At 37.7% G+C, this 14,351-nt stretch overlaps 1 protein-coding gene across 1 annotated transcript in view; it reads left to right on the top strand.

Annotated features, from left to right (window-relative positions):
• Positions 1-1,761: 1,761 nt before the first annotated feature.
• Positions 1,762-14,351, top strand: part of LOC140139149 (uncharacterized) — a 49,470-nt gene continuing 36,880 nt past the window's right edge. Inside the window, exons 1-4 of the mRNA XM_072160930.1 lie at positions 1,762-1,849; positions 5,723-5,779; positions 8,806-9,174; positions 10,727-10,843. Of these exons, the coding sequence (XP_072017031.1) occupies positions 1,762-1,849; positions 5,723-5,779; positions 8,806-9,174; positions 10,727-10,843 (631 nt within the window). The remainder of the gene's footprint in view (positions 1,850-5,722; positions 5,780-8,805; positions 9,175-10,726; positions 10,844-14,351) is intronic.

The raw sequence follows: 14,351 nt of genomic DNA, 5'->3' as shown, positions 1-14,351 counted from the left end.
GTAAGATCACATTCCTTCATTGTATCTTCCAGTGCATCAAACTTGTTCTGTAGGGCTAACTGGAACTCTCTGGTGAATGTTGATGTAGGTTGTCTTGGTTTAAATTTGCTGTCTTCTTGTTTGTGTCTTTGCTGTTTCATGTTAATGCGAATCTTAGTTCTTACTAATCTGTGGTCACTGCCTGTGTTGAATTTGTTGAGAACAGATACATCTGTAACAATATATTGCTTGTCTGAGAGGATGAAGTCAATTTCGTTCTTGGTTGGGCCATTTGGACTTCCGAGAGGCTTTCTTCTTAAAGAATGTGTTCATGATTCTAAATCCTTTGTTGACAGCAAAGTCTAAGAGTTTATCTCCTCGGTCATTCCTTACGCCAATGCCAATTTGCTAACTACCTACTCTCCAGCTCTCTGGATTCCCATCTTGGCATTACAATCTCCCAGTATGGCTTGCTTTATCTTGGTTGAGAAGGCCATTGATTTATAGTTCATCAACTGCGTCATCTTTATGGCTTGTGGTTGGCATATATATATGAACGATTCTCAGTTTCTGTTGGTTTGATAACTTGATGATCATCTGTGCCATTCTATCAGATGTGCTCTTATAGCTTAAGACATTAGCTGTGAGGTGTTTCCTTATGATGAATCCTTCTTTACTAGCGCCACCCTTCTCTGTACCCCTGTAGTATAATGATACCCGCGTTGAAGATTGCCTTACCTCGCCGAGTCCTATGATATTCCATTTTATGTTGTCTAGTTCATTCTCTAGTTCGCACAATCGATCATTACTCAGAAGGGAGCATGTCCTAACCCAGATATTCTTAGCACCCTCTGCTCTCTCACTTTTCCTACCGCTCCCGTGGTTGGAGGCTTGAAAGCTGCTGGGGACTGAGGGCCTTGTCCTTATTTGTGCCGTCATAATTACTTGGAGGTTGTGGCATACTCACCATGCTTGCTACAGATGTATGTTGGTGAGACTTACGTTACTTACTTACTTTCCAGCAATATCATATACATGCCAAGGTTCTGCCGGCCGTTGTCCTAAAAAACAGGATCCTCTGCCTGCCAGAATGCAGAAAATGTCAGTGACCACTTCTTCGACCTTGCTGGTCAGTCAAAGGAGGTGCTGGATGGCCGATGGCTCCCCTGTGAGCTCATACGCCCTTTGTAGGTGAATCTTATTTTTAATTTCACTAGGGTGTCCAGCCACCCTCCACATCATTGATTTCCTCCAGGAAAACTTGTGAGTGTGACGGTTTAGTCGCCGTCGCGACGGCTCGACCCTGAACAGGTAGCACTGGTTACAGGTTACAAGTAGCAGATGATGGGATCTCCTGACCCACAATTAACTGACCTGACCCATTATTAATTTAACATAATTATTCACTACCTTATAAAGTGTTTATGACAATCACTGTGCAAATGCCTTGGATAATATTAAGGTTTCCTTCTCCATATTTAAATTTGTAATAAAGTAACCATAACATGTGTTCATTTATAATTTGGCACACAGATTGTCCCGACGAGGAAACTCAGTTATCAGTGACCGACTCTGTTACAATGCAATCTCCTGGCTTTTATGGATATAGCCGTGGTAGTTATTATCAGAACAATATCGAATGTCAGTGGACAGTAACACCTTCAGCGATGCGGAGGGTTCATGTGGAATTCAAGACCTTCCGACTTGAGGATAGATATGACTTTTTGTATGTTGGAACTATCAGCAATCCAAGGGGTCTCACTTATACTGGTTCTCGTGGAAATGATCTACGTATCATATCACCCATTAATGAAGGTTTACTATTTGAATTCACAACAGACGGTAGTATCACAGCGAGAGGATTCTCATTGTTAGTTAATGATGTAGATGGAGGTAAGGAACAATAAAAAGCCAGTATTTTTGGTATTAAGCATTAATAAATATAATAAGAACTAGATGGCACAGCTGTGTTTTACCAAACACGAATATTTATGCCCGTGACGCCCTTCCGCGGCCACAAACGAAAACTTGGTGACCACCATGTGGAAGCCCTTGCTATAAGCTTTCATTTGATATACATCTCATGCTCATAGTACTTAAAATAGAAAAGCGCCCAATTGAGCGCCAAATCCAAAAGTTGGTGACAAATATGCGGGAGCCCTTGTTTTAAACATTTGATTTATAGCTCATGCTCCTAAAATTAAAAGCGCCCAATTGACGTGATAAACGTTTGCCGATAACCGCTTCACAGGCGGATTTAGTGGTATGAATCCTTAAAGGTATTTGGTAAATGACTGGCAATTACCCTTAAATGACCTTTGACCCCTAACTGGGGTTAACCTTTTGTGCACCAGCTGAGGTCAATGCATGTGTGCAAGTCTCAGCTCTACTTCTTGCTTTGTGCGAGAAGTGGTATTTTGTGAATGAATCCCAAATCGGATTTTGACTTTGGGGCACAAGCTAAGGTCAATGTGCTCGTTCCAATTCTGTACTACATTTGTGTGAGAAGTAGCATTTTGAAGCTTAAATAACCGGAAGTGACCTTTAAATGACCTTTGATCCTAAATCGGAGTTAAGCTTTTGTGCACCAGCGAAGTTCATGTGTGCAAGGCCCAGATCTGTCTTATGAAATTTGTGAAGGAGTAGCATTTTTAGAGGAAACCACGTTTTTGATTCCTATAACCCTATGATCTGGAACCGGTCACAAATTATGTGTCATCTTGGAGAGTGATGCTTTTGACCAAGTTTGGCCATTATTGTGCTTTGTGAATCTTCCATCCTATACTTTATACACATCAAAAAAACAATTATTCTGGATATCTGGAAACCGCTGGAGTCTTAAACGCCGTGAAACATGTCAAACTCAAATTAGCCACCAACTTCACCCGATATCGGTGATCTCTGCATCAGCTTACAATCCACGATCACCGTAGCGTGTAGATATATCGTAACACCGTTTAGCAACTCCACTAACGGTTACAAAATGTAATCGTATTAGCGTGGGTCAAATGTCATGATGGCTTCGAACACTGGAAATCACAATTTAAAACCATTAATGTGGAACAGCTTCAAGAATGCATTAACAGTAAAGACAGTACTGCAACGCGGAGAAGTACTGAGTCGGCCGTCGCGATTTTTCGAGAGTAAAAGTCAAAAGGAGAGAATACTAACTTCGAAGAGTTCAGCAAACAAAACTTGCTAGCGTACTGACAAAATTCTACGCCGATGGCCGAGATCCAACGTGAAGACGGGACAGCATAAAAGACAGGATCTTTGAAAAATCAAGAGGAATTGCCTATATAGGCACTTAAAAAAAAAGGTAAAGCAATAGATCTACGTACTGAATCTGCGTTTGCCGAGTCTAACCTCACATTTGTTGCAACTAAAGCTGAATTGAAACGTCAAGGATTTGGTGATACGAAGTCACCCATTGATGAAAATGATAATTGTTTTTTTCTGTGTTGTGTTTGATATTGATGAGAAAGTAAAATCCTGAAAATTTGAGCTTCATACTCTATTTCGTTTTCAATTTGAAATATAGGGTGTTCAGCGTAAAAAATGTGTCGCAACACGAAAGACGATGTTTGGAGGTCCAACTTTGAAAAATATGTATCCTGGAGTACTTTTTTGTGTAGAATTCACATCTGGCGTCAGAAAACTTGTAACTCCTTTACTTCAATAGAAATAGGGCCCTCAAAATTAAACTTTGTCCATCCAGGACCAACTTCGGGGGGTCAGAACTCCAAAAGTCAAAATAATTTTATAGTCCATATTTTGGCCAGTCAGAGCTCCTTTGGTAACATTACTCTTATCCAATATTGAGCCTATTAGAATATATTTAGCTGAGATATTACCCATGCAAAACTCCATTGTACATTTTTTGTACATTTTGACCCCCCTGAAAACCAATGTCAGACATTTTGCCCCACCATCAACTTCAGGTATGTTGGACAACATTTCTGAGAGATATTGGCTCCGGAAACAGAAAAGCTTTCGACACTATTGACCATAGCATTCTACTTCATAAATTAGAACATTTTGGATTCAGAGGAATTGTGTACGACTGGTTCAAGAGCTATTTAAGTGATAGAAAACAATATGTGAATTTCAATAATAAAAATTCTAAACATAAAAGTGTAATTTGCGGAGTCCCTCAAGGCCCAATATTAGGTCCTTTACTATTTATTTTGTACATAAATGATATAGCGAATACCTCGACTATATTAGACTTTGTATTGTTTGTTGATGATACGACAATTCTATACTCAAGTAATGACATTGCTAATCAAATGTCATTGATAAATAAAGAGTTATCCGAAGTGAGTAAATGGTTTAAAGCAAACAAACTTTCTGTAAATGCTAGTAAAACTAATTCCATGATTATGGGTACCCCTAGAATGACTTCGATAAATAATTCACAAGAAAACTGAGATATTACTTTGGATGGTACAAACTTGCAAAGGGTAACTGAAACCAAATGTTTAGGTGTTATTATCGATGAAAATCTTACATTGAAAAACCATATCAACGGAATCTCAAAAACAATTTCACGAAACAAGTTGAAATTTTTTATACCTGGGCGTGTGTTGCACACGCTTTATTGTACGCTTGTCTTGCCTTATATCAATTATTGTATACTTACATGGGGGAATGCATGTAAAACATATCTTGATCAAATACATTTGCTCCAAAAATGGGCCATGAGAACCGTTTCGAATAGCCATTATCGAAGCCATTCTGGACCACTATTTCATAAATTCAATATGCTCAATGTTTTTGATATATTCAAACTAGAACTAGGTGTATACATGTATAAATATTCTATTAAACAACTACCATGATCATTTGACAGTTTCTTTTTAAAACGATCCGATATTCATAGCTATCACACAAGAAACAGTAATAAGTATAATCAAACAAGAAACAAGAAAGTGTTCACTGAATATTTAATCAGGACTACCGGTCCACTGTTATGGAATTCCCTGAACGATAAACTTAAAGTAGCAAACTCAATAAAACATTTTCGAAACAAATATAAAACACAGCTAATCTCATTTTATAACTAGTTCTTGGAGCCCGTTTTTGTTCTTGTGTGATAGGCTTAATATACTATGTTTGTTTGTTGTTGTATTAATTTAGTTCTGTAAGGGGATGGTCAATGCTGGCCTTATTGGCCTTTCGATCATCTCTTCCACAATTGTCTTGTTTTATTTTATTTTTTCGATGTTGAATTTCTTTGTATTTTGTTGTTTTTTATTATGGAAATAAAGATTCATTCATTCATTCATTCATTCAAAAATGTGTATAAGGTATGGGATGGAAGATTCTCAAAGCATAATAATGACAAAATCAAATGAATCCTGTCGTAGGATACACAGAAATATTGGTCTGGCTGTGAGTTTAAAAGATATCTCTTAAAGCTCACATCTTGACCAATATCTTTGTGTATCATGCTCAATCCATCTAATTTTATATCAAACTCGGCCTCAGCATTGATGGTGCAGTGAAGTGGTGAAAACTAAGAAGAAAGAAAGTTAGATTTCAAGTCAGCCGTAGTAGCGGCTACCTAAAAATTTCGTTACACACTAAGATTTAATACATGCTAACCACTTTTAAACGGCACATTAAAGTAAACCGGCCTCTAAAGCGGTATGTATCAAATTAATGTATATAGAATGTTTTCTAGTTGTTTTTTTCGGTTATTGAAAATTTCTTATGAATCGGTATCTGTATCTTTGACTAGATTATGCTGTTTGCGAAAATGGTCTCGAGATCATCCAGGAATCATTCAACTGCTACGGTGAGTAAAAGGCTTTATTCACATCAGAGAAACTGACCAGATAATAATAGTAAATGAAGACGGGAGCAAAGAAAATTGGGTTGAAGCGGGATTCGATCAGGTATTCTCTGGTTTGTGAGACCAGCGTTCTACCATGAGCTATCCAGCAGTGCATCATAAATGTTGTGTTTATTACTTTGTATATCTAAAAATAACATATTTTGTAAAGATTGAATGACCTAGAGAAGATAATAAACCCAAGAACTACGAAGTGGGGGATTTTTTATCCGTCATCATAAAAAACGCACGCGTTTACGCCCAAAAATCTATACTAATCATAGATACATCCTTTGCGCTCATTTTGGTGATAAAATTTGTACCCCAGCACCCGGGGTTTGACAATCTCCTGAAGAAGAATCGAACTGACAACCGCGTTGCTAAGCAACAACGAGTTGTATACAGAAGTTCGTCACAACAACATCAGTGCTGACAGATTTCGACACGTCCACACCAAGTGCTGTTTTTATTGGACTAGAACTATGGAATCTCTATCTCACTATTTTGGCCCAAAATTAAGATTAATTTTTCACTAGGGCGGTTAAGAGGTTTAGGGTTTGAAATTTTTGTTTGGGGGTTAAGTTTTTTCATTCATTGTGTTATTCTGAGCTGGCCTTAATTCCAGTTTTAAAATTTTAATCCTCACCCTCCCAACTGTACATTGTTATTTATGTGATTCTCATACCACTGTTTTAATATGTTCCTTAAGGCATGAGGACACCAGATTGCTGAGGAGCCCTCCCCCCTTCCTCTCCCACCCCACCCTCCTGCCACGCCTGCTTACTACCAGGACTGTCCGAACCCGAAATGTAGCTACAGTCAGTGTGCCTCTGACATTTGATGCAACTAAATTGTTGGGGTTTCCCCACCAGAATATCCCTTCAAACTTTAATTAAAAATAGCATATATATATATAACCTTAGTAAAAAAAATGGCGACCATTATGACATTCGAACCAGTGCACCTTATTGTAAATTCGGACCATCAGACTAGCGCACTTTGTACTTATTATCATTACCTGTGTTAAAGCCCAGGTTTGAACCTTTATTAGCCTTACCATTAAGATCAGCATTCTAGATGTTATTATTATGAGCTTTATGTGACGTGACAATAAACACCAACTACATCAGTGACATTATAATATGATCATTCGAATGGTTCCCTTCATCATAAGAGCATTATACAATTTAAGATTATTAAATGGATTGTTAGAGATCAGTTCATTGCCATTGAATAAGTATGCCGGCTATTTATATATTGTTATTGAATAAGCAGGCTGACATTTTCTATCGAAAATGGTTCCACATTCTGCGTCTTGCTACGTAATTTCAGTTCAGTTCAGCCTCCCCAAATGGAGAGTTTTATTTCATTGTAAATATAGGCCACCGGCCCTTTTCACATCTATAAAATCAATGATTACAATATTTACCAATTTTAGAAACACATACAAACAAAGTCAGTCATTTTTTTTCAATACTATATCTGGTAAGCAGTGCATAATGGCAGTATGAAGCAAGTTCTTTTAAAGTGTGTTCATTTGATGAAGTCATAAAACGAATGAAATTTGCCTTTGTTGGCCTCGAGTCCAAACAGGAGGGGAAATATTTTGCTCTAAGATCATCGAAGAAGCTACATTTTAGGAGAAAGTGCAATTCATCTTCAACTTCTTCTTCGTCGCATAAAAAACAAACACGTTCATCATAAGGCAAATTTTCTCTCCGTCCTGTCTCGACTCGAAGGCAATGACTAGAACATCGTAATCTTGCCACGGCAGTTATGAAACGATTATCATTAAATACATCAAGATAGTGTTCAGAAATGCGCATGTTCTTAAATTCCCGATATAGAATAAGACGACCGTTTGATGAAACCTCTGCCACCCAGTCTTGATGAGAGATGTCAGAAACTCTTTGGCTAAACGAGTTTAAGAATTCGATTTCATTACCTATATTTTGTGCAAGCCATGCATAGCCAAAGCCATACGAGAATAGAATATCTTTAACAGTGCTTGCCCAAGTTGTTTTACCATTTTCATCAAGTCTAAGTAGCATCTTATATGCAATTCTTGGATATCTATGATCGGGAAGTCGCAAAATCCTCAGCCAATATTTTATAAATCTGATTATTTGACGAGTGTATAAAGATGATCTACCACACTCACCCAGAGCTGCACAATTTGGAGTTGATGAATTTACACCAAGGAAAAACTTACACGCTTTTGTTTGGACTCTTTCAATAAGATGATATTCTCCAAAGCCCCAAATTTCAGAACCATACATGAGAATGGGAGCGACAGTTGAATCAAAAACTTTAAAAAAGTGCCGCATGTGCAAAGCACCCACCTTTTTTGAAATTAAACGCAACTGCGCCATAGCTTTACTAGCTTGGTCCGACAAAGTGCGTGTTGCTTTTCCCCATGTATTTCCTGGTGTTAAATCTAAACCAAGATATTTATAAGTATTTGTTATTTCAATGCGATTTCCCTTAAAAACCATCTTTCACGCTGCGCAATTCTGCCACCCCGTCTAAAAATAAGCACTTTGGTTTTTGCGATATTTACATCCAAACCCCATTCATCACAAAAACGGGCGAGAATATTTATATGCCGTTGTAGGTCATAAACCGTATCAGCAATAAGTACAATATCATCGGCAAAAAATAAGGATTTGATTTCGTTCACACCATTTCCAATATTGATACCTTTTCCACCTCTATTTTCAAGCATTTCATGAAATATCGATATAAAAATCGAAAAGAAAGATGGACTTAGCATACAACCTTGCCTAAGACCAATATTACAAGGGAAAAAATCAGTGATGTGGTTTTTATCCACTTTTAACTTGCTACGTAATCTTATCATAGTGTTTCTAAATGACATGACGCTACACTGATAGAAAATTTTCATTGGTATATCTGCAAATGGAACTTTTCAAACTATCGCAATGTTTTCTTAAACTGTCTTGCAATTCTTATTTACATTCTTCATGTAGACCCTACTTGTGAGGAACAATTTATTCTCCTCGACAACTCACACAACTTGACATCTCCCGGGTACCCAAATCCATACCCACCCCGTCTCGATTGTACTTGGATAATATTTGCCGACAAGAAAAGTTACGAAACGTTAATCATCGCTCGAGTGAAACAATTTGAATTGGAAAAAGGATTTGATTTCTTGACTGTTGGTAATGGTGACGTGGCAGGAGAGAACGAAATAGTAGAACTGACTGGTGTGCTGAAAGTACGGACGATCACTTCATCAATGTCCAGCATGTGGTTTGCGTTGAAGACTGATAACACGGGTAATCAGTTGGGATATCGACTTGAATTGGAACAGATACCAGTTTCTGATGCTGATGGTAAGTAGTTTAATGCACCTATTGATATATGAGTAGGCTGCAATGCATGTAAACATGCATTGCGGCCAAAGATCATTAGATGGACCAAAGTATATAGTGCATTGTAATTGTTTGCTGGTGACACTTCATTGACCAATTTAACATATGACCCAAAATTCCTGAAAACGACCCAAAATTGAGAAAATAGTAATTGATTTGCATTGAAGTACTGAAATATTTACTCCAAATAGATATCAGTCATCAAAAATATTGAAACGCGTAAGAAATTTGTTTTAGGGACAAATATCGGAGACAAGACCCCCCCCCCCTCCAAAATTTTTTTAATTATTTGTCACGCAACACTAGTGATATGTCGTGTCACCTTATTATATTCTCTGTAATAATGACATTTTTGGGTAAAAATTGTGGTAAAAGTCATATGAAAAGTATGTTTTTAACCTAAATATCTGAAGTCATATTAAAATATTTCACTTAATCTATCTATTTCCATGAAAATCACAAAGTAGATGACAGGTGTGCCATTGTATTGCACCGATCACAATTAGATGTTGGCTATATATATTTTTAATATTTTTTTCAAACACGGTATAGATCATTCTGGGACACCCTGTAGTTCTTTTTGTCCTTAATTTACAATATCTATCAAGTGCCTTCTTCGTATTAGTGGGTCATTTTAAATGAAGACTGGGTGGAGTAATGTCTAAATTGAGGATATTTAGTGTAAAAACGCGATGGTTCAGATGCATTTTAATGTCACTTTTAACTCATAAACGACAAAAATTGCAGAGAATATGATTCTATTAGAATTTTCTAAAGTTTGAGTAACTTTTAGCCATTTGGGGTAGCATAGCCTAATAACGACTTACTAGTTAAATCTCAAAGCTTCATCAAACTTTGCAAGGGAGTCGGAAATCAATTTAAAATAAATTTCAACTATCCTAGTGAGATACTACATTTATCAGCATTTTAATAATTGGAAGTATGTGGATTTTGGCCGATATTTGGCCCGAAAATGAATTTCCTAAGCATTTTAATATTATTTGATGGATGTTTTCTACTTGGAGTAGATGTGTAGCTTAAACTCCAAAATATCATATAAATGTACAGTTGGGAAAAATCTTTCATTGGCGAGCTATATTAGTTTGTAAAGTTAACCTCAAACATGCTCACGGGCCAAGTTCAGGCCTGTTAAAATCGACAGTCTTACACCAGAATACTTTTTTGTATCCCTAAGTGTCACACCAGGAATTTAAAAAAAAACAGTATGCAGGCATTATGGTTTTTAACCCCAACAACTTAAAAGTTGTTGGGATTTTTTTTACTCGCTTTCCCAAATACTCGTGAAACGCATACACTCGGTGCGATAAAGTTTGATTGCTTGATTTGTTGACGTAAAATAAGTTGACACAGCTTGAGGTTATTTTTATATTATTTTTTATTATAATGTGCGTACCGATATCATAGATATGTTGTCGTTGTCAGGTTTCTGCCAACGTGACATAAGCATTCGCGTCACGGATTGAGTAAAGTAAACCTGTTGTTTCTTTTACAGATGTGTGTAAAGATGAATACGAATACAATTGTGGATCTGGATTTTGTGTGACGCTTGAAGCAGAATGTGACCGCTTTGTAGATTGCTATGTGAACCAGGCAGATGAAAAGCGATGTGGTTTGTTGAACAAGTTTGCACATTTCCCCCAGAGAGAGGCTGAAACCCTGTTTAGTACAGTATATACGGGGATTTAATGTACATCCCTCAGGACTCTACCAAACAAACTTTTTAGCTTCCTTTTTTGGTCCTATAACACATTCAACATGTTAGTATGTTACCAAAATTAATTCACCGGCACTCCGGATATAGTCAAGATCAAAGGTCAACACAGAGGTCAAATTTCAAAGTTCTGGTCAAAGCATACCTAATTATTCCGCTCATTGCAAGGATTCAAAACGTTTGACCTAGCTGCGACATACCGTTCTTGATTTATATTCAAAAAGGTCAAAGCTGTTTTTACGGCCACACAGGGGTCAAATATTTTAATATTTAACCCCTGTGTGGCCGTAAAAACATTAATGTAATGTTAAAACATTAGAGAGATTGGGATTTTCCAAACGTAGACGTAGACCGTACGTTTTTACGTACGTTAATACGCAGTGGCGGATTTAAGCTGTCAGCAAGTCAGCAGTTGCTGACAAGGACCCCCTGTTATTTTGGCCAAAGGGCCCCTTGCTTTTTTTTTTTCATTTTTTTTTATTGCTTTAATTGTTTTCTGCAAGGTTCAAATGTGCGGTGGGTAGCTATAGAATAGTACTGAAAAGGTTATATAATTATATGCCCGTGCTGTACATTCTATTTATGCCAGCATTGATGAGTTTTGAAAAGTTTCATTTTGCCCGTTTTGGCCCCAGCAAGAGGTCAAAGGTCAAGGGCCCCAGGGGCCTAAATTTAATACTTGGGAATACAATTTTTATAGAATCAGGACTACGAATTGGTACCTAGAGCATTATACATTCTCAAAATACTCAAATACTCAAATAGGTAATCTAGTATGGGCCCAGGGCCCCCAATGTTAGATATAAGGGTATCATCAAAGCTGGCTCTAAAACTACAAAGGACCCCGTATGTGGACCGTGATACACTTAGGCCTAAAATTCTTTCTCCTTAGATATGAATTTTGCCAATTTTGGCCCAGATATCCAAGATCAAGAGTTCCCGGGGGCCCAAATATTAATACAAAGGGCCATTCGTTTCTCAATAGCTATTCATGGGTACATGAGCTCCAAAGGTCAAATATTATAGGCCCCAAAAATGTGGGGCCCCAATATTGCCTTGTACATCTTCCTTTTTAGACCTAAACACCATGTTTTGGGCCAAAATAGGGTAAAATTTTCCCCGCGCGAAGCACGCTCTGGCTCAGTATATAGCAAATTCACCTTCATTTTGGGCTAAAACAGACTGAATTTTGTTCCGTGCTTCACCCGCAAATGTCATAGTAAAATCGAAAACAAAATACGTTCGGCTCCCTCTAAATTGTTATGCTTTCGCCACGTAAATCAAATTAAACTAAGCCACTTGGTATATGCCTTCCTGACAGTGAGTCTGGAGCCCTCCAAATTTTGGCCATGGCCCCACTTCGCGCGCATTTGTACCATAAATTTATTTTGTCGCCAAAAGGTTCTGGATTTAAGAATTTTTTACAACCCCATCCCCCTAATGTCAAAATTCATGCGTACCTACTTCCTATTTCAAGTGTAAAATACATCTGACTGGGCGTTTTAAATACGTAACGCATAAAGGCATTGACATCATCGAATGGCTTCCTATCATGATGCAGTCATGGTCCATGGCAAAGGCGATTCGACCTTTGTGGCATTAAACCCAGTTAACAGGAAATTAATCCAGTAAATCGATTCAGTAAAGCAAATAAGCTCATGCATTCGATCACTAACGGCAACAAGCTTCGGTCGATTACCCCAGCTGCAGCGTGTGTAAACCCTAATTTGCATAGAGGGTGTACGTGAAATTATTGATTGGCTCCAAACAAAGGATTTGAACCGGTGCACGTAATCATGGCGCAGTGCAATCCATTCAATCAAATGTTGTCATCAACCTATTTGATCGCAGTGCATTGTTATGTGTGTGAGACGAACTGTCGCGGTTGATTGCAATCAAACAAACAATGTCTTATGTATTACTTTGTTCCGTGATGAAAATCGTGATGTTTTATTCAATCACTCTTGAAAAATTTATTTCTTTTGTAGGCCTATTACTTTGTTTTGTGATGAAAATCGTGATGTTTTATTTCATCACGCTCAAATCAATAATTATAGTTACATGCATTTCAAGAAAAAAATCTTATTAAAACGGTAGGCCCTATGTTGTTTAGAAAAATGTAGAAAGTGATGATGATGATGATGTCGATGATGATGATGATGATGATGATGATGCAAGACATTCTCTAGCTAAATTGTATATATGTTACAAATCGTGAACACCTAATTTTGTTTATATGATACATTTTAAGGTATGCGCAATAGAAAGATTAAAATGTAAATATATTACATTTTAAGAAAAATCCGACTTCTGCGCATTTCACTGAAGTGATGATGATGCTTATTTTGTATATTTAGCACGGCAGTAATTAGCGCCCTCTGTGTTACATTAATGGTGCTGTTGGCCAATTTTATACATTAAGGTTACTGTTGGTCAATGTTACATTAAGGTTAGGGTTAGGGATAGTGGATTAGGGTTAGGATTAGTGGGTTAGGGTTAGGGTTAGGGTTAGGGGGTTAGGGTTAGGGTTAGGGGTTAGTGTTAGTGTTAGGGTTAGGGTTAGGGTTAGGGTTAGGGTTAGGGTTAGGGTTAGGGTTAGGGTTAGGGTTAGGGGGGGAGTGGGTTAGGGTTAGGGTTAGGGTTAGGGGTTAGGGTTAGGGTTAGGGTTAGGGTTAGGGTTAGGGTTAGGGTTAGGGTTAGGGTTAGGGTTAGGGTTAGGGTTAGGGTTAGGGTTAGGTTAGGGTTAGGGTTAGGGTTAGTGGGTCAGGGTTAGGGTTAGGGTTAGGATTAGGGATTAGGATAACCTTAAGGGTGACGAGCTGTCTCTACTAGGTGACGGGCTGTCGATAGCGAAAATGAGATTCTGTTATCGACAGCCCGTCACCCATATCCATACTTAGAGACAGTCCGTCACCCATTTCACACTTTCTACTTATTTTACATTTTTACCCGTAATTTCCCTCATTCTTCAGGCCCTGCCCTCTATCGGTGGCTAATTTACAGTTTAAGCTTGTTTGCTATTGTATTGGGAGCAACATTGTTTCTTTATAGGCCTGCGGCGCAACCTTGAACAATATTGTCCTTGAGCTAACGCCCCGTAGCCACCCCCAGCCAGCCCCATACCTCATTTCAGTTTTTAAATTAACAAAATTCTGCTTTTTACATTTTATAGTGTTACTTATTAACTCAAATATTAATTAACTCTCTTAAAAAGTACTTACTAAAGTGAATTTTGATCAACAGAGGGCGCTATTTACTGCCGTATAATTTGATGATGATGATGATGATGATGATGATCCTTGACTACTGCGCATCCATTCTTGCGCATGGTCTAATTTGTATCATATATACATTTTAACTGCTTTGACCATTTGTATCATATGTACAAAATAAGATTGAGAATGGG

Source organism: Amphiura filiformis, chromosome 18 (genome assembly GCF_039555335.1).
Source record: "Amphiura filiformis chromosome 18, Afil_fr2py, whole genome shotgun sequence".
Lineage (NCBI taxonomy): Eukaryota > Metazoa > Echinodermata > Ophiuroidea > Amphilepidida > Amphiuridae > Amphiura > Amphiura filiformis.
Note: the sequence above shows the minus strand (reverse complement) of the source record. Positions and strands in the feature narration are given on the sequence as shown.